We start from the raw sequence: 26,908 nt of genomic DNA on the forward strand, positions 1-26,908 counted from the left end.
GAAGACCATGCGCAGATCATGATATTCCTCCGGCACTCCTGTCAAATCACCAGGTTCCTCCTGTGAAGAGGGAGCAGAAGAAACAGGAGGAATAGCAGACATTAAACATTTCACATGACAAGAAACGTTCCAGGAAAGGATAGAATTACTAGACCAATCAAAAGAAGGATTATGACACACTAGCCAGGGATGACCCAAAACAACAGGTGTAAAAGGTGAACAAAAAATCAAAAAAGAAATGGTCTCACTATGGTTACCAGATACTGTGAGGGTTAAAGGTAGTGTTTCACATAATATACTGGGGAGAGGACTACCATCCAAGGCGAACATGACCGTGGGCTCCCCTAATTGTCTGAGAGGAATGTCATGTTCCCGAGCCCAGGCTTCGTCCATAAAACAGCCCTCCGCCCCAGAGTCTATTAATGCACTGCAGGAAGCTGCCGATCCGGTCCAGCGTAGATGGACCGGCAAGGTAGTACAGGTACTTGACGGAGAGGACAGAGTAGTAGCGCTTATCAGTTGCCCTCCGCTTACTGATGAGCTCTGGCCTTTAACTGGACATGAAATGACAAAATGACCAGCGGAACCGCAATAGAGACAGAGGCGGTTGGTGATTCTCCGTTCCCTCTCCTTAGTCGAGATGCGAATACCCCCCAGCTGCATGGGCTCAACACCTGAGTCAGTGGGGAAAGATGGTAGTGTCGGGGAGAGGGGGACACAGTTAACGCGAGCTCTCTTCTATGAGCTCGGTGACGAAGATCTACCCGTCGTTCAATGCGAATAGCGAGTTCAATCAAAGAATCCACGCTGGATGGAACCTCCCGGGAGAGAATCTCATCCTTAACCTTAGCGTGGAGTCCCTCCAGAAAACGAGCGAGCAACGCCTGCTCGTTCCAGTTACTGGAGGCAGCAAGAGTGCGAAACTCTATAGAGTAATCCGTTATGGATCGATTAACTTGACATAGGGAAGACAGGGTCCAGGAAGCTTCTTTCCCAAAAACAGAACGATCAAAAACCCGTATCATCTCCTCTTTAAAGTTCTGATAATCGTTAGTACACTCAGCCCTTGCCTCCCAGATAGCTGTGCCCCACTCTCGAGCCCGACCAGTAAGGAGTGATATGACATAGGCGATCCGGGGTCTCTCTCTTGAGTATGTGTTGGGCTGGAGAGAGAACACAATATCACACTGGGTGAGAAAGGAGCGGCACTCAGTGGGCTGCCCAGAGTAACATGGTGGGTTATTAACCCTAGGTTCCGGAGACTCGGAAGACCAGGAAGTAGCTGGTGGCACGAGACGAAGACTCTGAAACTGTCCTGAGAGGTCGGAACCCTGAGCGGCCAGGGTCTCAACGGCATGACGAGCAGCAGACAATTCCTGCTCGTGTCTGCCGAGCATTGCTCCCTGGATCTCGACGGCAGAGTAGAGAGAATCCGTAGTCGCTGGGTCCATTCTTGGTCGGATCATTCTGTTATGCTGGTGAATGAGGACCCAAATGCGACTTAACGAAAACAGAGTCTTTATTCCAGTTTTAGACAAAAGCGATAATCCTGGATATTATCTAGGTGAAAGCAAAAACAGGAAAACTGAAATCCACTCGTCAGTAGAGAGGAATGACTGGAGACGCGACCACAGACTGCAGGTCGCTTCGGGAAGGCACCGGCCGTAGCTGACATTGACACCTGCTCACACGCAGCATCTGAAGAAGGCAAAAACTCGACGGAACAAGAACACAGCACAGCACACATCAAACAATGATCCGACAAGGACAGAAGCGGAAAACAGAGGGAGAAATAGGGACTCTAATCAGAGGGCAAAATAGGGGACAGGTGTGAAAGAGTAAATGAGGTAGTTAGGAGAATGAGGAACAGCTGGGAGCAGGAACGGAACGATAGAGAGAGAGAGAGAGAGAGAGGGAGAGAGGGAGGGGGAGAGAGAGGGATAGAAAGAGGGAAAGAACCTAATAAGACCAGCAGGGGGAAACGAACAGAAGGGGAAGCACAAGGACAAGACATGACAATATATGACAAAACATGACAAGACCGGTGGATATCTGTCCTTTGCTTTGATGAGTCCACATTTGAGATTTTTGTTTCCAACCGCCCTTTCTTTGTGAGTTGCAAGTAGAACGGAGGATCTCCGCAGGTGTAATGATGTGCTGGTGCTTTGTTGATTACACTGTCGGTGGTTTATTTAGAATTCAAGGCACACTTAACCAGCATGGCTTCCACAGCATTCTGCAGCAATACAGCATCCCACCTAGTTTGCGCTTAGTGGGACTATCATTTGTTTTTCAGCAGGACAATGACCCAAAACACACCTCCAGGCTGTGTAAGGGCTATTTGACCAAGAAGAAGAGTGATGAAGTGCTGCATCAGATGACCTGGCCTCCACAATCACCCGACCTCAACCCAATTGAGATGGTTTGGGATGAGTTGGACCGCAGAGTGTTAGGTAAAGCAGCCAACAACTGCTCAGAATATGTAGGAACTCCTTCAAGACGTTTGGAAAAGCATTCCAGGTGAAGCTGGTTGAGTGTCTACTTAGAATATATATTGATTTGATTAACACTTTTTTGGTTACTACATGAATTCATATGTGTTATTTCATAGTTTTGTCTTCACTATTATTCTACAAAGTAGAAAATAGTTCAAATAAAGAGAAACCCTTGAATGTTTTGACTGGTACTGTATATCTATTTTCAGAAATGCTGGTCATTTATTGTTTAAATAGATTATGAAATAAATTGGTGTGTTTTTTCATTATATGGTTGTTCAATGACAGACATGTACTCTGTTTGTTTAAAATCGATCACTTGGTGGTTTAATTTCAGAGAGACAAATAGTCAAGTTTTTTTTGCTAAATTATATATAAACGCCTCACTCTCAAAGAAATAAGTAGTACTTCTGGGTTATACACAGTCAAATGTAACAAATAATTACATTTTGTATAAATAAATGTACAAATCATGCATTTGTGACATCAATATTTAAAAATATATATACAGTTGAAGTCAGGAAGTTTACATACACTTAGGTTGGAGTCATTAAAACTAATTTTTCAACCACTCCACAAATGTCTTGTTAACAAACTATAGTTTTGGCAAGTCGGTTAGGACATCTACTCTGTGCATGACACAATTCATTTTTCCAATAACTGTTTACAGACAGATTATTTCACATATAATTCACTGTTTCACAATTCTAGTGAGTCCAACGTGTACATACACTAAGTTGACTGTGCCTTTAAACAGCTTGGAAATTCCAGAAATTATGTCATGGCTTAGAAGCTTCTAATAGGCTAATTGACATAATTTGAGTCAATTGGAGGTGTACCTGTGGATGCATTTCAAGGCCTACCTTCAAACTTAGTGCCTCTTTGCTTGACATAATGGGGAAATCAAACGAAATCAGCCAAGACCACAGAAAAAAATGTAGACCTCCACAAGTCTGATTCATCATTGGGAGCAATTTCCAAACGCCTGAAGGTACCAAGTTCATCTGTACAAACAATAATATGCAAGTATAAACACCATGGGACCACGCTGCTGTCATACCGAGTCATGACAAGTCACTTGGCTCTGTCATAACCTCACATGGTCTCTCCTATCATTGCTATGCAGACGACACACAATTAATCTTCTCCTTTCCCCCTTCTGATGACCAGGTGGCGAATCGCATCTCTGCATGTCTGGCAGACATATCAGTGTGGATGACGGATCACCACCTCAAGCTGAACTTCGGCAAGACGGAGCTGCTCTTCCTCCCGGGGAAGGACTGCCCGTTCCATGATCTCGCCATCACGGTTGACAACTCCATTGTGTCCTCCTCCCAGAGCGCTAAGAACCTTGGCGTGATCCTGGACAACAAACTGTCGTTCTCAACTAACATCAAGGCGGTGGCCCGTTCCTGTAGGTTCATGCTCTACAACATCCGCAGAGTACGACCCTGCCTCACACAGGAAGCGGCGCAGGTCCTAATCCAGGCACTTGTCATCTCCCGTCTGGATTACTGCAACTCGCTGTTGGCTGGGCTCCCTGCCTGTGCCATTAAACCCCTACAACTCATCCAGAACGCCGCAGCCCGTCTAGTGTTCAACCTTCCCAAGTTCTCTCACGTCACCCCGCTCCTCCGCTCTCTCCACTGGCTTCCAGTTGAAGCTCGCATCCGCTACAAGACCATGGTGCTTGCCTACGGAGCTGTGAGGGGAACGGCACCTCAGTACCTCCAGGCTCTGATCAGGCCCTACACCCAAATAAGGGCACTGCGTTCATCCACCTCTGGCCTGCTCGCCTCCCTACCACTGAGGAAGTACAGTTCCCGCTCAGCTCAGTCAAAACTGTTCGCTGCTCTGGCTCCCCAATGGTGGAACAAACTCCCTCACGACGCCAGGACAGCGGAGTCAATCACCACCTTCCAGAGACACCTGAAACCCCACCTCTTTAAGGAATACCTAGGATAGGATAAAGTAATCCTTCTCACCCCCCCCCCCTTAAAATATTTAGATGCACTATTGTAAAGTGGTTGTTCCACTGGATGTCATAAGGTGAATGCACCAATTTGTAAGTCGCTCTGGATAAGAGCGTCTGCTAAATGACTTAAATGTAAATGTAAATACCGTTCAGGAAGGAGACGCGTTCTGTCTCCAAGAGATGAACGTACTTTGGTGTGAAAAATGAAAATCAATCCCAGAACAACAGCAAAGGACATTGTGAAGATGATGGAGGAAACATCTACAAAAGTATCTCTATCCACAGTAAAACTAGTCCTATATCGACATAACCTTAAAGGCCGCTCAGCAAGGAAGAAGCCACTGCTCCAAAACCGGCATAAAAAAGCCAGACTACGTTTTGCAGCTGCACATGGGGCCAAAGGTTATACTTTTTGGAGAAATGTCCTCTGGTCTGATGAAACACAAATAGAACTGCTTGGCCATAATGACCATTGTTATTTTTGGAGGAAAAAGGGGGATGTTTGCAAGCTGAAGAACACCATCCCAACCGTGAAGCACGGGGGTGGCAGCATCAGGTTGTGGGGGTGCTTTGCTGCAAGAGGGACTGGTGCACATCACAAAATAGATGGCATGAGGAAGGGAAAATGATGTGGATATATTGAAGCAACATCTCAAGACATCCGTCAGGAAGTTAAAGCTTGGTGGCAAATTGGTCTTCCAAATGGATAATGACCCCAAGCATACTTCCAAAGTTGTGGCAAAATAGCTTAAGGACAACAAAGTCAAGGTATTGGAGTGGCCATCACAAAGCCCTGACCTCAATCCTATAGAAAATGTGTGGGCAGAACTGAAAAAGCATGTGCAAGCAAGGAGGCCTACAAACCTGACTCAGTTACATCACCTCTGTCAGGAAGAATGGGCCAAAATTCACCCAACCTATTGTGGGAAGCTTGTGGAAGCCTACCCAAGACGTTTGACCCAAGTTAAACAATTTAAAGGCAATGCTACCTAATACTAATTGAGTGTATGCAAACTTCTGACCCACGGGGAATGCGATGAAAGAAATAAAAGCTGAAATAAATCATTCCCTCTACTATTATTCTGACATTTCACATTCTTAAAATAAAGTGGTGATCCTAACTGACCTAAGACAGGGAATTTTTACTAGGAATACATGTCAGGAATTGAGTTTAAATGTATTTGGCTAAGATGTATGTATACTTGTATGTATGTATACTTCCGACTTCAACTGTACATTTGACATGTTAGTCATTTGGCATGCTCATATACAGAGCGACGTACAGTAAGGGCATTCATCCTAAGATAATAATCATTATTATTATTGTTATCATTGTATTATTATTATTTATTACATTTGTAAAGCGCTTTCCATTATACAGAATCATCTAAAATGTCATTCAAAAAATGGAACCAACTGAACAGGGCAACTGACACAAAGACCACAGCTGCTACAAGGGACAAGGACACCAAGGAGCAAAGCTATCAACAGAAAGCCTGATAGGGAAAGGTCTTTACGCCCGTTTTAAAGGAGCCCAGACTCTGTTGTGTTTGATAGCAGTGCTGTAGTCGAGTCACAAAGTTCCCTGTACTTGAGTCCAAGTCGAGTCACGAGTCCCTATATTTGAAGTTCAAATCGAGTCCAAGTCACCAATGGTCGAGTCACGGGTCCCTCAATTTATAATATGTCTTATTGTCCTGTGTGGCTCAGTTGGTAGTGCATGGTGCTTGCAACACCACAGTTGTCGGTTCAATTCCCACGGGGGACCAGAATGAAAATGTATGCACTCTCTACTGTAAGTTGCTCTGGATAAGAGCATCCGCTAAAATGTAAATCTATTGTGCAATTTTTTCTAGTCGCAACCAAATGGCAATATATCGCCACTCCCTCATGAACAAAACCCACAAATGTACTATTAATCACTACCTCACAAGTTATACTCAATACCTGTGTTTCACTACTTATTTACTACATAAATGAATGTTAAGTTAGGCTCTCGGCTACTTTTTTGTAATCACCCACTGATATTTGGGAGACTTGTCAGAACCTGGCAATGTGATGCACAGGGGAAAGTGGCAGGGTAGAACGAGATGACAAAGACAGCGTACTTTTCTATACTCAAGGGGAAAGAGACAAATAGCTAGACTGTTGTTTTACCATTAAACTCAATACTAGTATTATTACCAATTTCGTAAACTAATTTGTGTTTCTTAACCAGGCAAAGCTAACTAGTAGGCTGGTGGTTACGGGGAAGGACGAGAGTCTATTGCTCGATGTGTAGCCTTTGATTGGAGGCGAAGCCGGAACGGTGCCTGTCTGTCCACACTCATACCATGCTCTCCCACACTCATACCATGCTCTCCCACACTTATACCATGCTCTCCCACACTCATACCATGCTCTCCCACACTCATACCATGCTCTCCCACACTCATACCATGCTCTCCCACACTCACACCATGCTCTCCCACACTCATACCATGCTCTCCTACACTCATACCATGCTCTCCCACACTCATACCATGCTCTCCTGCAGCTCACCAGCTGATGTAGGCTTCAAATGCCAGGTGTGGCACATCCTTCCCACTGCTAGAGAACAAAACCCTTGCTGCTCTGTGCAGCCAGTGCTGCTAATATTCTGCCTATCATAGTAGCCTATGCAGTCCACGTGCAAATACAAGTCACGAGAAGGCGAGTCAGAGTCTTGGACTCAAGTATTACAACACTGCTAGCTATGTGAGACAACCACCTATACCAGTCAAATATACAGGATACGAGCATTCCATGCCAGTTAAACAATGAATATATAGCATCTATGAATAGAAAATCTGAGAACAGTAATATTTTACACACACAAAAAAAAATAATGGTGGATATAGCGTTTTTGGGGAATAAACTCTTCATAAAAAAGGAGGAAGGTCAAAAGGGGGGTGAGTGTAATGGATGTGAAACGGCTAGCTTAGTTAGCGGTGTGCGCTAAATAGCGTTTCAATCGGTTACGTCACTTGCTCTGAGACCTTGAAGTAGTAGTTCCCCTTGCTCTGCAAGGGCCGTGGCTTTTGTGGAGGGATGGGTAACGATGCTTCGTGGGTGACTGTTGTTGATGGTGTGCAGAAGGTCCCTGGTTCGCGCCCGGGTATGGGCGAGGGGACGGTTTAAAATTATACTGTTACATAGACATACAGAGAAATAAACTCACAAACACAGAAATGTATAAGGACATAGAGATGAGAACGAGCCTGTGTGAGTAATGGAGAGAGATCAACAGAGGTAAAGACAGAAAGTGAAAGAGAGAGAGAGAAAGAGAGAAGAACTTATAAACACAGTCAGTGATAAGTATTATTTCCTTGGTGCATGATACTTAACATTCCCGGAGAGACAGATGAGTCTGTTCCAGGCGGTGAGGTGTGTGTGTGCGTGAGCGTGCGCGTCAGTGCTAGTGTACATGTGTGTGTGAGAGTTGTTAAGGTGTTGACAACCCGTCGGTAAGGTGGTGGCATCATTAATGGGCCTCTGGGATCCTGTCCAAGCCCCAAAATACCTTCCTGTGTTACTGTAGGGCACTGAGACACAAACACACACACATTAGTGTAGGTAGGTAGAGATCCAGCCAATAGGAGCATCTTAAATTGCCTGACTGTGAGTGAAGAGTCTTTTATGACAGGGGTGTTTTTAAAATCTCCATCTCCCTTTGTGACATCACAGCATTCCTCACCAAGAAGTGCTAATGAGCTTCTCTCTTCATGGCATCACGTAGTTGGATGTAAATGAACCCACAGCGTCAGCGAAGAAGCTAAAGTGACCCCACGCTGTCCGCTCTTAGCATGGCCCACACAATGACATTGAAGACCGTAGATATCGTTTATGATCTGTGTGGGCAGACTGACCCTTATCGGGAGTTGCGTAGTGTGTTGCTGCTAAGCTGACCTTTTGTGTTCTCCCGGAGTGGGAACGTTGTGCATTCTTTAGGCCGATACACAGAGAGTGGCCATTGAGACATTGACCATGGAGACATTTGCACTGTATAAAGAGAGAGGTGTTGAGTCAATACTAGTGTGCTGCAGATATGTTTTCCCCCCCATGAATGAGTCCTGCAGGTCATTAGCACTTGGCAGCTAGTTTGGAAAGACTTCAGAAAGGCTGGCTTATTAACCTTTGACAAGTCATCGCCTTCTTATTGCCTTCCTCCTCTCTCACTGTCTCTTTCTGTGCCTCTCTCTTTCTCTTTTCCTCTCATCTCTCATGTATAAATATCCCTGGCTGTGTGTTCTCGGCGTGGCACGTGGAGTTAAGACTACATTTATGTAAAGTCCTCTCTCTCTCTCTCTCTCTCTCTCTCTCTCTCTCTCTCTCTCTCTCTCGCTCTCTCTCTCTCTCTCTCTCTCTCTCTCTCTCTCTCTCTCTCTCTCTCTCTCTCTCTCTCTCTCTCTCTCTCTCTCTCTCTCTCTCTCTCTCTTTCCAGATGTAATTGCAATTTATGTCTGTAACCACAACACGGTTGGTCGGGGAGAGACAGGGAGAGGAGAGGAGAGAGAAAGAGAGAAAGAAGAGAGACTAAGACAGAGAGAGAATGTGGCTGGAGGCGTACAGAGCTGCTCGCCTGCCACCGCTGCCAAGTGCACTGTGTTGCCAAAGCCTGCTGCCGGTCCCTGTGTGTTTGATGTTGTGGTGTTTGTTATCATGCTGTGGCCCTCCCCCCACTGATGTTTTTAGTTCTGGTCTAGGTGTCTGCTCCTTCTCCAGAGGTGTCTTATCCTGTTGCAGACAGACCGTTTTTTTGTTGTTGTTTTGTCTGCAAATGAACCCTGGGGTGTGGTAAGCGATCTCTTCCTAGCCGAGGCAGCAAGTTGTGATGATTCTGTCTATAGACAGGTCCTCCTGTGTCGGGGTCTGTGTGTTTCTGTGTGTGTCTCTACTCATGTGATTCCCCCTGCTTGGCTCTCCCCAGGCCTCTCTCCAGTCTGGCCTGGCTGATATAGCTGCCGCTGCCTTCATACACCTTGTTTCCCTCATCTCCCCGGCTTGTTAAACCAAATTCCACTGACGGCTTTGAAGTGTGTGTGTGTGTGTGTGTGTATTTATTTTATTACAAGCAAAGATTTTGTACTGGTTGTGCGGCTTGCGTCTGTGTAGCAGATGTAACGGACGAACAATGCTTTGCTCAGGGCCTTTTCTTCTGTTAAGGCATTTCTGCTATAATTGCCGACGTTAGCAGAAAAATTCTGCCGCCTTCCATTGTCACATCAAGTTCCTGAGCGAGCAAAGCTGTGATTTAAGGGCTTATATCACACACACGCACACAAACACACACGCACACACAGTCACAATCCACGAGTTGCCGCTCCTCCTTTCAGTTGAAGCTGCTGCCGCTGGGATGACAGGACAAGGGCAGACAAATTGACAGCTGTAGTAGCATCCCCTGCTGTTTGAAAGCCTTATTGAAGTGGCACCTACCTGCCTGGGTTAGCTTTAGCTCAGGGGAGGAAGGTTGCTATACAAACCACCAGATGTTTACTGGGTTGCGTGTGTGCGTGCGTCCGCGTGCGATTTTGTGTTACTGTACACACCAGGTGTTTACCGCTCTAAAGACTAAACTCGGGGTCACGCCCTGCGTACTTTTACGGGGTTTAGTGTGAATACCTGGGCTGCTTAAACTCATGTCCCAACCTCTACCTGCCTCACCCTGGAGAGTATGAAGTACCTAATCAAGACTTCAAATATCCACATTACTGTCATGTTTGTCTTTAACTCGCCACTTAATCTCCCTCCTAATTCCTCCAGTCTGCCGCTGTGTGCTGAACTGTGTGTGCGCTCTGCCACACTAAATGAGCCAGACAGAGGTATTCACCGTCTCGTAAAGCTAGAGTTTTTTTTGACATGACTGTAAAGAAGAAAAGAAAGGATAAAAAGAGGGAAAGGCAGACAGGAGGGATATTCCTGGTGATTTATAGAGGAGAGGAACCTTTCCTTCCCTCTTCACTGCTCCTCTCCTCAAACTCGGATTGCTCTCTCTCCCTCTGTCCTCCGTCGTCGTCGTCTCTCTCTCTCTCTCTCTCTCTCTCTCTCTCTCTCTCTCTCTCTCTCTCTCTCTCTCTCTCTCTCTCTCTCTCTCTCTCTCTCATCGTCACCATCGTCGCCTCCCATCTCCTTTCTCTCCTCTGCACTTTGTTGAGCCCCGTCGTGGCCCTTCGGCCAACAGTGTGGTCGCACTGCGGTCAGAGAACGTGGGCGAGAAGCAGGGCGTAGAGTAGCAACGTTGTCCTATCCTTGTCCGGGGCATTTGGAAACAATGTCCCTAATGGCACCCGATTTCCTATATAGTGTACTACTTTTAATCAGGGTTCTGGTCAAAAGTAGTGGACTAGAAAGGGGACAGGGCGCCATTCGGGAAGCGACCTTGGTTAGCGAGTGTTCAGCACTGGCCTTTTGAACCTCTTTTGGGATTCCCAGAAGGCCTCGCCCTGCTCGTGTTTCGCCCTTATGCAAACACCAACGCATCTGTGGCATCTGCTATTTACATAGATGAGCTATTGTGTCAGCCAAAACGTTTACATTGGCACCGACGAGGCAGGCAGTGGGACTGGAGAGTGCACGTGTGTGGTCTTCGTCCACTCTCTCCTCTCTCTTTCTCGCTCCCTCCAACTCTCCCTGTCTTTCTCATAATACAATACAATACAATACATGCTCTATTGGCATGAATTTGTGGTTGCCACTGTTGCCAAAGCACTGTATATGAAGTATACAAATCAACAATATGTTCCCTCTCCCGCTCTCTCTCTGTGTCTCTGTGTGTGTGTGTGTGTGTGTGTGTGTGTGTGTGTGTGTGTGTGTGTGTGTGTGTCTCTCTGTGTGTCTCTCTCTCTGTGTGTGTCTCTCTCTCTCTCTCTCTCTCTCTCTCAATTCAATTCAATTCAATTCAAGGACTTTATTGGCATGGGAAACATGTGTTAACATTGCCAAAGCAAGTGAGGTAGACGACATACAAAGTGAATATATAAAGTGAAAAACAACCAAAATTAACAGTAAACATTACACATACAGAATTTTCAAAACAGTAAAGACATTACAAATGCCATATATATATATATATATATATATATATATATATATATATATATATATATATATATATATATATATATATATACAATGTACAAATAGTTAAAGGACACAAGATAAAATAAATATATGGGTTGTATTTACAATGGTGTTTGTTCTTCACTGGTTGCCCTTTTCTCGTGGCAACAGGTCACAGGTCACTCTCTGTCTCTCTCTCTCTCTCTCTCTCTCTCTCATTCTCTCATTCTCTCGGTCTGTAGAAAACACCCCGGGGTAAAAACGTGAAATAGGCATAGGTTTTAAGTCTTAAACATCCAGCATGCACCAGTTAAAATGTGTGGGTGCTCTAACTAGACGTCTACAGGCCTCTTCTAGAACTCTCTGAACTCATTCTCTCTCTAACATGACACAGTTTATCTGTATTGAAACCTCGTACCAATTTAGTCTATTGTTTGTATAAAGTTATACACTGAGTGTACAAAACATTAAGAACACCTTCCTAATATTGAGTTCCACCCCCTTTTGCCCTCAAAACAGCCTCAATTCGTCGGGGCATGGACTCTACAAGGTGTCGAAAGCGTTCCACAGGGATGCTGACCCATGTTGACTCTAATACTTCCCACAGTTGTGTCAAGTTGGCTGAATGTCCTTTGGGTGGTGGACCATTCTTGATACACAAGGGAAACCCCAGCAGCATTGCAGTGTGAAAACCCCAGCAGCATTGCAGTTCTTGACCGGCATGCCTGGCACCTAGTACCATACCCCATTCAAAGGCACCATCTGAATGACACACATACACACATACATTTTGCCCTAAAATTTGCCTGGTTGGCACCTTAGGTTGATTTTAAACAGTCATATCACTGAGTTGTCCCTCAAATCAACCCTGACAGTCCGATAAACCTCCCTGTTCTCTCTCTCTCTCTCTCTCTCTCTCTCTCTCTCTCTCTCTCTCTCTCTCTCTCTCTCTCTCTCTCTCTCTCTCTCTCTCTCTCTCTCTCTCTCTCTCTCTCTCTCTCTGGCATTGTTCTAGCTTGTGGCTAGATGACACAAATTCCAATTTGAGACAATAGCTTTGGGGTGGAATAGAAATGAGTTTGATATTGTGTTTTACTTTTGTTCTCTCTAATACGTTTTACCCATAAAACATTGAAATGCGAATAAAAGTAATACAACTTGAATCATAATGAAACAAAGGATTCTGTATCCTTACTATTTGTATTAGTCCAGGCTTGAAGGTTTACCTGGAATATAATGCATTTTATTACTTACACGGTGTTTAATGAATGCACGGTGGATTAGGGTGAAGAATACTCTTATTTGTCTTCCAGAGAACAGAACATCTGTCTTTACTTCTTACAACCCAACACCCTGGATAGCGGCAGCCTCTCTCCTCTCTCCCAGACTATGTCCTCAGAAGTGTCCTTTCACAGTCCATGTATATTGCAGCAGTAGCTGTCTGCTGCTTCTATTTGACCTCTGTCTCAATAGACCTTCTCTCTCCTCTCACGTCAATGTTTAAAGAGAGCCCCAGGCTGTTGTACTATGAGGTATTCTTGGATCAACGCGTCCACTGTACCCACTTCTCTCTGTCTAGCACAGTTAGGGCGATAAATGCACGTACACTCAAGCACACACACACACACACACACACACACACACACACACACACACACACACACACACACACACACACACACACACACACACACACACACACACACACACACACACACACACACACACACACACACACACACACACACACACACCCTACAGCAGTGTTTCCTAACTCCAGTCCTCAAGTACCCCTAACAGTACATATTTTTCGTTGTGGCCCCTGACAAGCACACCTGATCCTACTTGTCAACTAATCACCAAGCCCTTGACAAGTTGAATCAGGTGTTTTTGTCTGGGGCAAAAATGTGTGCTGTTAGGGGTACTTGAGGACCGGTTGGGAAACACTGCCCTACAGCTCCGTCAGCGATAGCCAAGTAAAACTCAACTCCACAATGTACTTCACAGCTCCGACATCACATAGAATACATTTTTTTACATCAAAAACTACAGATTTCAGCACCCAAAGAATAGCACGCAATTACACAGGACATAACATTTTATTTGACGTTGGAGCTCCAGTCCACCCACTCTTGTCTCCGCTCAACTCCATTGCGTGAAATACATTGTGGAGTTGAGTTTTCCTCGGCTATCTCAGTGACAACCCTGAAAGTACACTCTTACTGCCAGTTCCTGTCCCTCTCATGCACACCCACACGCATACGCACACACCAACACGCACAGCCAGTTTCGCACACGCTACCTACCCTCTATGGCAGTGATACTTCCAGCTTGCCCGGATATCGACATACTCTAGATTCCAACCCCCTCTCACTGTGACTCAGACACCCTTCCTCTCCTCCCTCACCTCCTCCCTCTCTCCTCCCTCACTCCTCACCAACTCCTCATTTCTTCCAAGCCCAACTTTTTGTCTGGTGACAATTAACAAAACAATCTCAAACTGAAGCCAGCCAGAGAATTCTGGGGAGATGGCTTTTTTTTTTTGGCGCAGCTCATCGTGTTTCATGGCGTTCCCAGTCCGCCGGAGTGTGTGTGTCTGCATCTGTGTGTGCGTGCGTGTGCATGCCTGCCTGTGAGTGTGCCTGTGCGTGTGGAGCCAGGCCAGCCATGTGGGGCCAGGCAAGCCATTGGAGAAGAAGTGTTAATCACACCTTATAAAACACAACACTATTCAACAGAGCCACATGACAGACCAGGTTACAGGAAACATACGGTATGATCTAATGATCTATTACAGAACTACAACCTAAGACTGGCTAGGACTGACTCTGAGGGCCAATGTTCTGTGTCTTGGGTTGACACCTAGTGTTTGAGACACAGGTGGTTTATGGGAAGTGTAGTATATGATCCACAAAAAAATGCTGATCCCCTCAGACCACTCTTCTATGAGACACAGATGGTTCATGGGAAGTGTAGTGTATGCTCTAGTACAGAGCTTAATCCTGCATATTCAAGGGTCCCTCAGGATTGTATCTGTCGACCAATGTTATATATCTTCGTTGACGCCTGTATCTGTCGACCAATGTTATATATCTTCGTTGACGCCTGTTCTATGAGACTCAGGTGGATTGTGGGACGTGTAGTCCCACACGACCACTGTTCTGGCATATGGCCCAGCCTCATGGTAAATGATCTCTTGGTTGTTTCAAACAGGACTAATACACCACACAGGTGCATCATGGGGGAAAAGTGGAGGCAAGTGGGAGGAGCTATAGGAGGACGGGCTCATTGTAATGGCTGGAATGGAATTGATGGAACAGAGTCAAACATGTAGTTTCCTTATGTTTGATGTGTTTGATATCTTTCCATTGATTCCCTTCCAGCCATTACAATGACCCCATCCTCCTATAGCTCCTCCCACCAGCTTCCTCTGTGGGAAATATAGTGAATGTTTAATGCAATGTGTGATTTGAAGTACAGAAGGGCCTCTTGAGAGGCACAATGCAAATGCTTCATGGGAAATGTAGTGAATGCATAATGCAGTGTGTGTCTGTTATATTGAAGTGCCTATCGTTATGAAATACATGGCTAACCCCTGCTCTCCTCGCTGTGTTTTCTCCAGTGCCAGGTAACCTGGGCTGTTTCAAAGACAGTGGAGACCCTCCCACCCTGACAGGGAGCAGTGAGACCTCCAACAAACTCACCATCCAGAACTGCATCAGCTTTTGCCGCAAACAGAGATACAAGGTAAGAAAGTACAGAGATGGATGTGTCCCAAAAGGAATGCACTATAGGGACTATGATGCCTTTCAAGATTTGGTTCACCAACCTGTTTCATCTGTTCTAGACACTGTATTTCTATATTTATGACCATAACTATCCTCCCATTTCAAATGAATTCAGTGACACATCAGATGATGAAACATCGCCGGCAGCTGTGAATGTACAGACTCGATGGCCTTCTATTGTCTTGGGTACTGACCATGAGTGTAAACAATGCCAGGTGTTTATGTTCGGTGTGAACATGTCCGGTTGGCCCTGCGTCAGACCCAGCTCTCAGACGCTGTCTGCACTGATGAGCAGTGACAGTCGGCCCCCTCTGTGTGTGTGCGTGTGTCCCTCCAGTCCCGCTCCGCAGATGGCACTGACATTATGTGTCGACAGCCTGAGACCATAACGTCTGTCCGTCCTCTGATTGTCATTGTCTCTAATACACATTTAAAACGCTGCATTGATGCTCTCTGAGTTCACTATGACAAACAACCACAAGTCAGTCAGACAGTAAGTCGGTGGATACGTCCCAAATGGCACCCTATTCCCTATATAGTGCACTACTTTTGGCCAGGGCCCCACAAGGAATAGGGTGCCATTTGGGACACAACCAGTGACTTGTGATTCAGGGATTCAGATGCCCCCTGCAAACAATTTTCTGCTCTGTCACCAGAGGACTTCACGTTTGTCTTCCTTTCTCAAGTACATTTTCTTTTTCATCTGATAAATATGTAACACATTCACGTCGGTTCGGTTAGCGGCGGAGGAGTCTAGTTACATAAATTCCAGCTTCATGAGAAAATGTTCAGAATGAAGGGAAGTGATGCGGTACCTTCATATGAATTCATTTATGGGAAGAAAATGACACAATGGTCTTCTTTTAATGAGAGACAATGGCGCTCTTAGTCAGTGTTCTGCCTGCACACTGAGTACGACTGGGTTGGATCTGAATTCTGAAAGGAAAGGTCAAGATGATTGAAGAGGTTTGACTGAGTGTGTCCCAAATGGCAGCCGAGTGTTCCCTTTATAGTGCACTACTTTGCCCTGGTCAAACGTAGTGCACTTTTAAGGGAAGAGGGTGCCATTTGGGAAGCATTCTGTGATTCTGTCTCTCATTCTAATACAGCCCAACGCAACATGGCTTTCGGAAATGTTTACTCTGTTTTGACTAAGAGATGAAGGTTAAGTGGTCCGATGCTATTTCAGACAAGTTTATTTGAGCCCTACACTGAGGTCTTTGATGTGAGTTCGTACTCAACTAGTCACCCTCTAATTAATTACTGCTGACAGTGTGGGGATTCATCCAACATTGCACCCTATTTCCTATGTAGTTGCACCACTTTTGACCAGGGCCCATAGGGCATATATATGTATATAGGGAATAGGGTGCCATTTGGCACGCATGAAGGAGTGGTGACTGTTCTGTTTCTCTGAAAGCACTGGACTGGACTCAACCCAACCACACCATATTATTATCATCAAACGCCTGATGGCTTTAGACACATAAATCACTTTATTTTAGGACACAAAAACAGTCATTTTGGGGATTTTTATGGAATCATTCTGAAAGTATGCTTATTAACATACAATTTTATGATACAGTAGTATCTCTGATTAAGTTGTCTGACTCTACCATCCAGAGTTGGCTTAAGGAGGTTCAGCTCTCTCTAAATTCTGTTTCCTCTCAAGGTTTATTTCTTTGCCTTCATCCAAAGGGTTTTATACTACATTTTTTTAAAGTTACCCTCTTGTGAAGCTTTAGACAAGTGCTACACAAATAAAGTTTGATTTGAGCTTAACATTTGATGATCATTGATTGATTTGCATGTCTCTCTCTGTTCTGCAGCTAGCTGGGATGGAGTCGGGTTACGCCTGTTTCTGTGGTAACGACCTGGACCAGCATCACCATGGCAAAGCACCCAGTATGGAGTGCAACCATGTGTGTTTTGGTGACCACACCCAGCCCTGTGGAGGAGATGGATGGGTTATCATCTTCGACAGTGAGTAGGAGATAATTTGCTCTGGGTCGTATTCATTAGTGCACATCGCTGCAAATGATAGACATTATTTCCCGTGTGAAAACAAGAGTTTCTTATTGGACATATTCAGGTAGTCCTTCACAGTTTTGGGCTGTTTTCTTCCATTTGGCTTTTAGTGAAAATGACCCTAGACTGGTCAGCCAGTAAAAAGGGGAGTTTGCATTTTTTTTAACACATAAGCTCCACCACACTGGCGATGGTGAACAATCCACAAACAATTGAATGGTTCTCTCAGAACCAACGTTGGAAAGAAGTGAAAGAACCGAACAGAATATGAAAGGATTGCATCACTCTCACCAACTCACTTTTTTTGGAAGAGTCATGTGAACATAATGTTCTATCTCTCTCTCTGTTGTCGTAAAATTATATGCTGATTTTTGGCAAAACAATGCCTGCTAAATCTCTTTCTAATAGGCTACACAAGCATATCGTTTATGGCAGACACACCTGCTAGATATAATGAGACGCAGATTTCACAGCTGTAGTCCACACAATTACAACGATGATGAAATACTCCTTGTTCAGTCCAGTCTCATCTTTTCCTCTCTGTGTTGAAAACTCTTCATTCCACTCTCTCTATCATTGAGAGAGTCTGTTGTATGTAGTTTCTATATGAAAAGGTCTCTGTGACAACTCTTGAGACATAGGAGTCAACGGGGTTAGTTATATAAGAGGGTGAAGTTGTATGAGAGACTTATAAAGTTGCAAATGCAAACTGAACTGAACTGTTATTCGTTGAATCATCTTTCTCTGTTTCTCTCCTCCAGCTCGTGTTGGGGCGTGCGGGGGTAACTACTCTGCTCCCTCTGGGGTGGTCTACTCCCCTGACTTCCCTGATAAGTACGAGGCAGGGAGGGTCTGCTACTGGACTGTCCAGGTATTGTGTCTGGTTTCTTAGGTTGCGTATCAAATGGCACCCTATCCACTTTACAGTGCACTTCTTTTGACCGGGGTCCAAATGTAATGTGTTATAGTGGGGATAGGGTGTAATATAATGCACTACAGTTGGACCCTTTCTGTTTGTTGCCTATTGCCTAACGCATCTTTGGCTTTCAGAAAGTAGTAAGTATCATGTATTATTAAGTACTATGTGTTTTTTTCTATTTGCATTATTATTAGGTACCTGGAGCCTCCATGATCCTGTTCAACTTCACCTTCTTCGACATTTCGGACCAGACAGACATGGTGGAAATGCTGGATGGCTATACCACCCAGGTGTTAGCACGGTTCGACGGCCGCAACTCGCCCCAGGACCTGGTCAACGTCACTGGAGACTTTGTCATCCTCTACTTCTACTCAGACCACACCAACCAAGCACAGGGCTTCTCTGTCACATACCAAGGTGGGTTTGCAATGGGATATATACAGTATACACACACATATACAGAGCGCACCAAGCTAGCTGTCACATACCAAGTTAAGAGACCTGTAGACATGTTGTAGGTAAGGACTTCAGGAGGGGGTCAATTAGTATTGTCCCCAACCCTTGTTGCCAACATCACCCACACATACACTATATATACAGAAGTATGTGGACACCCCTTCAAATTAGTGGATTCAACTATTTCAGCCACACCCGGTGCTGACAGGTGTATAAAATTGAGCACACAGCCATGCAATTTCCATAGACAAACATTGGCAGAAGAATGGCCTTACTGAAGAGCTCAGTGACTTTCAACGTGGGACCATCATAAGATGCCACCTTTCCAACAAGTCAATTCGTCAAATTTCTGCCCTGCTAGAGCCTCCCCGGTGAACTGTAAGTGCTGTTCTTGTTAAGTGGAAATGTCTAGGAGCAACAACGGCTCAGCAGCGAAGTGGTAGGCCACACAATCTCACAGAACGGCACCGCCGAGTGCTGAAGTGTGTAAAAAGCGTCTGTCTTCGGTTGCAACCCTCAATACTGAGTTCCAAACTGCCTCTGGAAGCAACATCAGCACAAGAACTGTTCATCAGGACCTTCATGACATGGGTTTCCATGGCCAAGCAGCCACACACAAGCCTAAGATCACCATGCGCAATGCAAAGTGTCGGCTGGAGTGGTGTAAAGCTCGCCGCCATTGAACTTTGGAGCAGTTGAAATGCATTCTCTGGAGTGATAAATCACGCTTCACCATCTGGCAGTTCAACGGACGAATCTCGGTTTGTCGGAGGCCAGGAGAACACTACCTGCCCCAATGCATAGTGCCAACTATAAAGTTTGGTGGAGGAGGAATAAATGTCCTAGGGCTGTTTTACATGGTTCAGGCTAGGCCCCTTAGTTCCAGTGAAGGGAAATTTTAATGCTACAGCATACAAAGTCATTCTAGACGATTCTGTGCTTCCAAATTTGTGGCAACAGTTTGAGGCAGGCCCTTTCCTGTTCCAGCATGACAATGCCCCTGTTTACAAAGTGAGGTCCATGCAGAAATGGTTTGTCGAGATTGGTGTGGAAGAACTTGACTGGCTTGCACTGAGCCCTGACCTCAAACCCATTGAACACTTTTGGGATGAATTGGAACGCAGACTGCGAGCCAGGCCTAATCAACCCAACATCGGTGCCCGACCTCACTAAAGCTCTTATAGCTAATTGGAAGCAAGTCCCCGCAGCAATGTTCCAACATCTCGTGGAAAGCCTTCCCAGAAGAGTGGAGGCTGTAATAGCAGCAAAGGGAGGACCGACTCCATATTAATGCCCATGATTTTGGAATGAGATGTTCGATGAGCAGGTGTCCAAATACTTTTGGTCATGTCGTGTAGGTTGTTTTGAGGTTGTCACAACAATTGTACAAAAACCAAGCAAGTTGTTATAGTAGATATGAGAGATACTGTAACAAGCTTTTCCATCGCCCTCGGCTTTGCTTGAATTATTTCAGCCCCATGCAGTGATTTGACTGAACCACAAACTCATCTCTCTCCGGGAGCCATAATTTGCATGAACAGGTGCAGGCTGACATCCTGCTATCCTGGTTCCATGGCAGGGTTTTGCATAGCAACCAAGCCGGCTGGACACTGTTAAATCGACCAGACGAATGTGTTGTGGCTCTACTTAAAGCACACACACATAAACACAGACACACAGGCACATGCACACACACACACCCATGCATGCGCCCAGCCACACCCTGAGGGTAAGAAAGGGAGACAGGCAGGGAAGTGCTGCCGGCGGTGGACCCTTTCTCTTATAATTTGCTAGCCAATGCCTCAAAGCCGCAGGTGATATTGGTGTTGCGTATATTGAAATGTTTTGTTTTTCTAGGAACTCACCGTGAGACACACACTAATTCACAAGGTGCATGTCGTAGCATATTAAACATTGGCAGTGTGGGGGGATACTTTTCAGGATGGTAAAAATGTTCTGTGTTAACTTGAATGACAAACAAACAGATACAAAAAACATGTATGTAGAAAATATAAATAGCCATCTTTGAATACTAACAATCACCAAAATAAAAACTGCACGGTCAGGTAGAATTTAAAATTCTAAACATTTCATGTCATTGGGCTCGCATTGATTTTGTTATAATGTTTGAGTCACTCAGATAGCATAAGAACATGGCATAGAATTGCAGGAAATTAGTAGAGCTGAGAATTGCCAGGGACCTCACGATACGATATTATCATGATAATTAGGTGCCGATACGACATGTATTGCGATTCTCATTATTCTATATGTATTGCGATTCGATACCGCGATTCTATTGCGATTTGATGATTCAAACATATTGCTCACTGCATGTCCTGCTGCAAAGAGACAAGAAAGAGCATGAGAAAATTAGTTTAGATCATTCAGGGAAATAAAAGTGCTGAAAACATTTTTGGCTCACTATTTATGTAAAAAGAAGATGGAGAACTATAGGATGAAAAGCTTTGGCACAGGTACAACAGGCTAACGCTAGAACATTTACAAATCAATACTTCCAAATCAAATATCAATATAATATTGAACAAAAACTAAATTGCTATATGTAACTGTATAGATTTTTTCCCTTCTTTTTGTTTTTGGTCTTTGTCCTACTCACAAACCTCTGTTGGAAACGGGTCAGGTCGCGCGTCCGCCAAAAGGCCATTCTTTGCCTATCTCCCTTTCCAGAACAGCCTTGAGTTCAAATTTACACTTCACATTTCCATATCATAAAACTCATGTAATATACAGTGTCAATGTTTACAATGTTTGATGTACAGTAAAAAGAGGACATGGCGTCATACCCTGTGTTGTTCTGAACAGAATGAGCCTGTTTTGTTTATTGTGAAGGAAATTCACTGTAGAACACGCACCTGAATGCACACATCATGATTTTCTATGCGCACCAAAATGACCATCTGTTTCTCTGAATTTCCATGTGAAGGCCAAACACTCCGTGCTTGACTTGGGCCGGAGCTATCTGTAGGACTGCACTGGCACCTCCAGTTTTTGAGGAACTGCGTAACGGCTCCTCTATAAAACAAAGTAGCCTATCACCAGCCAGGATCAATCAAAAAAAGATTGATCAAAGCGGAATGAAGGCGGGATCTGCATGGAATAGCAATGGAGAGTGGGCATTCAGATCCTGATTCCACTTTGTTCAGTGTATGTCTACCAGTAGACTGTTCCGAGTTTGAGAATGCGCAGATTGAGAATGGGGCCAGCCTGAATGTTCAAGATGCGCTGTTCCAAGTTGTCAAATGAGGGTTCTTACGGTCTTGAAAATCCTGGAAAAGTTATGGAATTTTTATCTTGTGTTTTCCTTTTTAAGTATATGTCGATTTTTAAGTTATTTATCATATCAGCCATGATCAGAATTAGGCCTACCCTTCAGCGTGTCTTTCTGTGTGTGCTGTGCATCATCTGTGTGTGTACCAGTGCAAGTGGGCGTTGCTCGAGGAGAGAGAGGGAGCCCAGCTAGCACACAACATTCTGAGAAGCAGATGTTTCTTTAAGCATGGTGAGAGTGTGGTTGTCCTATGGTTAGTTTGCATACAACCTTCCCACAAAGTTCTGGGAATGGCGCAGATAAGTTGCTTAGCATTGGGACTTTCTCAGCACATTTAAGGAACTTGACAAAATAATGTTATTTCTTTTGTATTTCATTACTTTAACAGAACGTTTCCTAAAAGTTCAAACATGGTTACATTTAATTACATTTTTGGTAATGTTCTAGGAATGTTCTTCAACTGGTTTGACATTGCAAATGTTCTCAAATAGTTCAGAGAACGTTAAGAAACATGTTCTCCTCTGGGAATTTCAGTACTTCACCATAACGTTTTCTGCAGGTTTCCTCGTGGTTCTATTTGAAGTCATATTCTCAGAATATTAAGAAAATGTTCCATAAAAACCACAAGAAAACATTAGTAACATTGAAAGAACGTTCTAATAAAGTTATTGAAAAACACATACATTCCGTTCTCAGCATCAACAAAACTCTCACTATCCACTATCTTGTTAAGTGTGTTCAGGTGTGTTGGCCAAGCCCAATATTTGGCCTCACATTAAATTAATGAGTGCTTGTTTCCTTTGAAATGGGGTCAGTTTGAATAGACTAAAATGAACAGCTTTGTATGAGTTTAAAAAAAAAAAAAAAAAAAAAATGCTTGTTAGCTCCAACCTGGTGGACTAATCCCATGGATCAAAAACAGAAGATCATAGGTTTGAATCTCACTGACGGCTTGTCACAATAAAAAATACCTGTGTTTGCATGATAATGCTTAAGCAAATTAATTTCCAAATGTTCCATCTGTGCTTGAAGTTCGATACAGTTAACCTAAGCTAGCAGTCTTATTAAAACAACAAATATGGCAAAAAGTACAGTAAATCTAAAATCAACATTGTAATGTTTGGATTCAGTCTTCTGTCAGGTGAACTGTTGTGTCCTCAAATTTGGTCAAATAATTTTCCTATAATCTCCAGACGTTTCCATTTCAGTTGCTACCATGCTTCTGCATAAAAAATGTATTCTGTAAGAAACAATTCAATTTAGCCCTATCCATATAGGCCAATTCCTATAAGGTTAACAGATCACAGGAGTGTCACAATATTCTCTGCCAGCTCTTGTCTCTGTGTTAGGAAAAACTTCAACAAAAGGAACGTTTTATACGGCTAAGAATGAGCTTTGTCTCTTTTTCTCCTCGAGGTCTCTTTGTAGCTAGCATCCGGAACCTGCTAGCTACAGATACTTGGCTAGCTTAGCTGCAAGGTTTCGCTAACCAGGCAAGTTCACAATCCTACCCTAGGTTTTCTACCTGCAAGGGAAGAATTTCTAGTCTTTCTCTCGGTAGAGAGATACGCTTTGTTTCCGTTGCAAGACTAACTTAGCACTAGCTTCCTCCTGCTAACTAGCTAGTTCAGTACCCCACTTGGCGAACGATAGCTACGTTCACTTGGTTAAGAGGTTCGATTTTCCCAGCTAACATTGTGCTAACTAGCCTAGCTGGCAGCCAACACACTGCTAGTTAGCTGTTTTTTAAATTTTGTTCTGGGATTAGCTAACCCTGCCTCAGGGGATCCGAGCACCATGCTAGTTTGACAGCATTGAGATTGCTCCCAGCGGATTCCCTTGGAGGGAGTGGGGGCATCTGACTTAGGGGAGCAGAGAAGTGCAGTGGACAGTTACACTCGGTGTTCTGCGCTGGTACCTTCTTGGGTGGAGCACAATGGGCGTCAATGTGCCACCGGCGAGTGCCTCCCCATGGGCTGCTCGCTGAGAGAGTAGAAAACCAGCATGCATCCACAGTCAAGTCTGGGACCCTATCCACTGTTACCAAGTGCTACAGACTGCAGTTCGCTATGAGACCTCTTGCCTTCAATGGCATTCTGGAATCAGATGCAACCGTGACTTGGCACGCATACTAAAGCAGGAAATCTCCTCTCTTCTATTCAAATTGAATATCAGAGCGATAGCAGAGGAAGAGAGACATTGAGCCTTCTACTCCTGGTACATTCCGGTTACCAAAAAGGGAAGAGATTTGTCCCATTCTGGACCTACAGGTCCTCTACAGTTATCTGAGGAATTTTGCGCTTCGTTTGCTCACACCGAACGTGCTGTCTCGTTCTATTCGTCCAGGCGACTGGGTCACATCAGTTGACCCGCGTACTTCCAGATAAGCATCCACATAAGGTTTCTAAGGATTGCCAAGGCAAAGCCTATGAATACCTTGTTCTCCCGTTCGGGCTAGCGCTTCCCGGACATTCACCAAGTGTGTGGAGGCGCTCTCAAGTCCGTCAGAAACGAGGGGCTGAGTGTATCCGCCTACATAGATGATAACCTGCTCTGCTCCCCTTCCCGGGAGCAAGCGGGGTGAGATGTTACCTCCTTGGTAACCCACCTTTCCGGGCTCGGGTTTCCAAATCAATCAGATAAAAGCTGTTTTATACTGACACAGAGAATATAGAATCAGTATCATCCAACGCTGTCGGAAGGCCGCATCGCCTCATTCCAACAGTGCCTATCCCCATTAAATAGGAGGCACTCTGCCATGTTCTGAATACGCCTCCGGTTACTGGAGTTAATGGACTCCACTATCTCAGTGGTCCCACATGGCCTACTGAGGATGAGAAGTTTCAAACGCTGGGTTTTATCCCTACGTCTGTGCACTCGACATCAGAGTGCCTCACATCTTTCTGGAAATGGAGGGGCCCCTCGATCTTCACATTCGGTACCACTCTAAAAGTGGAGGAAGGTGATGACGACAGACGCATCACTCATGGGTTAGGGCGAAGTTTATGAGGGCCAGGCAGTTAACTGAGTGTGGACCACACAACTCTGTCTTGCCCATATCAATTACCTCGAATTTCTGACAGTGTTCCTCTTTAGAAACACGTTTTACCCTTCCTTCGGTATTGTTACGGCCTTGTCAGGACAGACAATATGACAGTGTCGGCCTACATCAACAATCAGGGATCATCATCATCAACAATCATTTTAAGGCACATGTTCCTTAAAATGGCCCACAGCCATATGGCATAGCCAGATCAGGGCCTAACATAAGGAAACTCTGTTCTTCTGAAATAGACTACATGTTCTTCATATCATGTTTCTTTATTGTGATTGTGTAGGCTATGTTACATGGATCTATTAGACTTTTCTTAAATGTAGATGTTCCAAATGCCTGCATCAGTGGCGTGGAAGCGATGTGTGGAAGCCAGGAGATGCTAAAGGTGTTTATGTTAATTCATGGTCAATTACTATGAGACCGGAAGTTATTTGCTTGACAATCACCGGCTGACAAAATGTCATGACTACCACAGCCATAGTTGGTACACCCTTGGCCAAAGGCGCACCGCTCTCTGCGCCTCACATTCCCCACTCTAGCCATAGTGAGACAACGAGGCTCGTCCCTCATCCTGGTAGCACCCACATGGCCGGGCAAGCTCTGTTTAACAGAGATTATTCTCTTGCTTTATGACGAGCCCTGGCAACTCCCATTATGCACGGATCTCCTGACCCAGGCAAACTGGCCCTATGGGTTTGGCCCGTGAAAGGTTAAATCTGGACACGACTAGTCTGCCTCTCAGAGCCATTGAGGCAATCCAGAGCCCCTTCTACACGCTCACTTTACGGAAATACATGCATCTTTGAGAAGTGGTGTGACCAAAAACAAATAATTCCTTACCAATGTTTGTGTCAGAGGTTTTATTCTTCATGCAAGGCCTTCTGGACAGCGGGACGGCTTTCTCCACGGTTAAGTTCTACTTAACCACTTTCTCAGTTTGTCAAATAGTGCCGTTTCAAGAAGGGGTGCACCGCTCACATCTGTAGCCCCGCCTTGGGATCGTTCTACTGTGCTTGAGGCTTTGAGATGCTGGAGAATGTAGGGATGAAGAATCTCTGTCTCAAGACCTCTTTATTGGTAGCCCTTACTTCCTCAAAGCGAGTGAGTGAACAACATTCACTGTCAGTTCACCATTCCTGCCTACTATTTGTCCCGGGTTTTACCAAGGTAACCTTATTGCCTAACCCCACCTTTATGCCAAAAGGTCAGCGACAGTTACAATTGTCTCACCTTGAAGCTTATGGCTTTCCACCTACCGCCTTTCTCTTCTGCAGAGGAAGAGCGTCTCCACCGTTTGTGTCCAGTGCGTGCTATACACATGTATTTGGATAGAACGAGAGCTTTACGCAAGAGCGACCAGCTCTTTGTGTCTTGTACACCCCCCTTCTCTCATCAATGGTTGTCACATTGGATAGTGGATGCTATTATACTAGCTTATAATAGCACGGGTTTACAGCCTCTGGAGGGCCCGAGGGCTCATTCCACCAGAGGTACAGTGTGGCTACCTCTTGGGCTCTGTTCAAAGGCTTCTCCTTGCAGGAGATCTGTATAACGCGGCATGTCGGGCCTCCCCTCACGAGGTTCTACCGACTGGAAGTCACGGCACCTTCTCTGGTGCATACTGTTCTCAGTATCGGGGTCTCTGAGGGGTAGTCTGGAAACTAGTGTTCGGAGAGCGTGCCTACGTTATGGGAGTTTCATACATCTCATATGTGAGACGTCTGAACAAATAATTGAAAGAGAACTCCGTTATTTGAGTTTTCTGCAAACAGGCACGTTCCCACATGAGTCGACTCACTCATAATATTAGAGAACCGGGGTTA

General features: G+C 44.8%; 1 protein-coding gene across 1 annotated transcript in view; it reads left to right on the forward strand.

The window, feature by feature from the left end:
- Positions 1 to 26,908, forward strand: part of LOC124034033 (kremen protein 1-like) — a 116,061-nt gene that overhangs the window by 72,509 nt on the left and 16,644 nt on the right. The window contains 4 exon segments of the mRNA XM_046346717.1: positions 15,170 to 15,294; positions 17,165 to 17,318; positions 18,125 to 18,234; positions 18,477 to 18,699. Of these exon segments, the coding sequence (XP_046202673.1) occupies positions 15,170 to 15,294; positions 17,165 to 17,318; positions 18,125 to 18,234; positions 18,477 to 18,699 (612 nt within the window).

Source organism: Oncorhynchus gorbuscha, linkage group LG04 (assembly GCF_021184085.1).
Source record: "Oncorhynchus gorbuscha isolate QuinsamMale2020 ecotype Even-year linkage group LG04, OgorEven_v1.0, whole genome shotgun sequence".
Taxonomy (NCBI): Eukaryota; Metazoa; Chordata; class Actinopteri; order Salmoniformes; family Salmonidae; genus Oncorhynchus; species Oncorhynchus gorbuscha.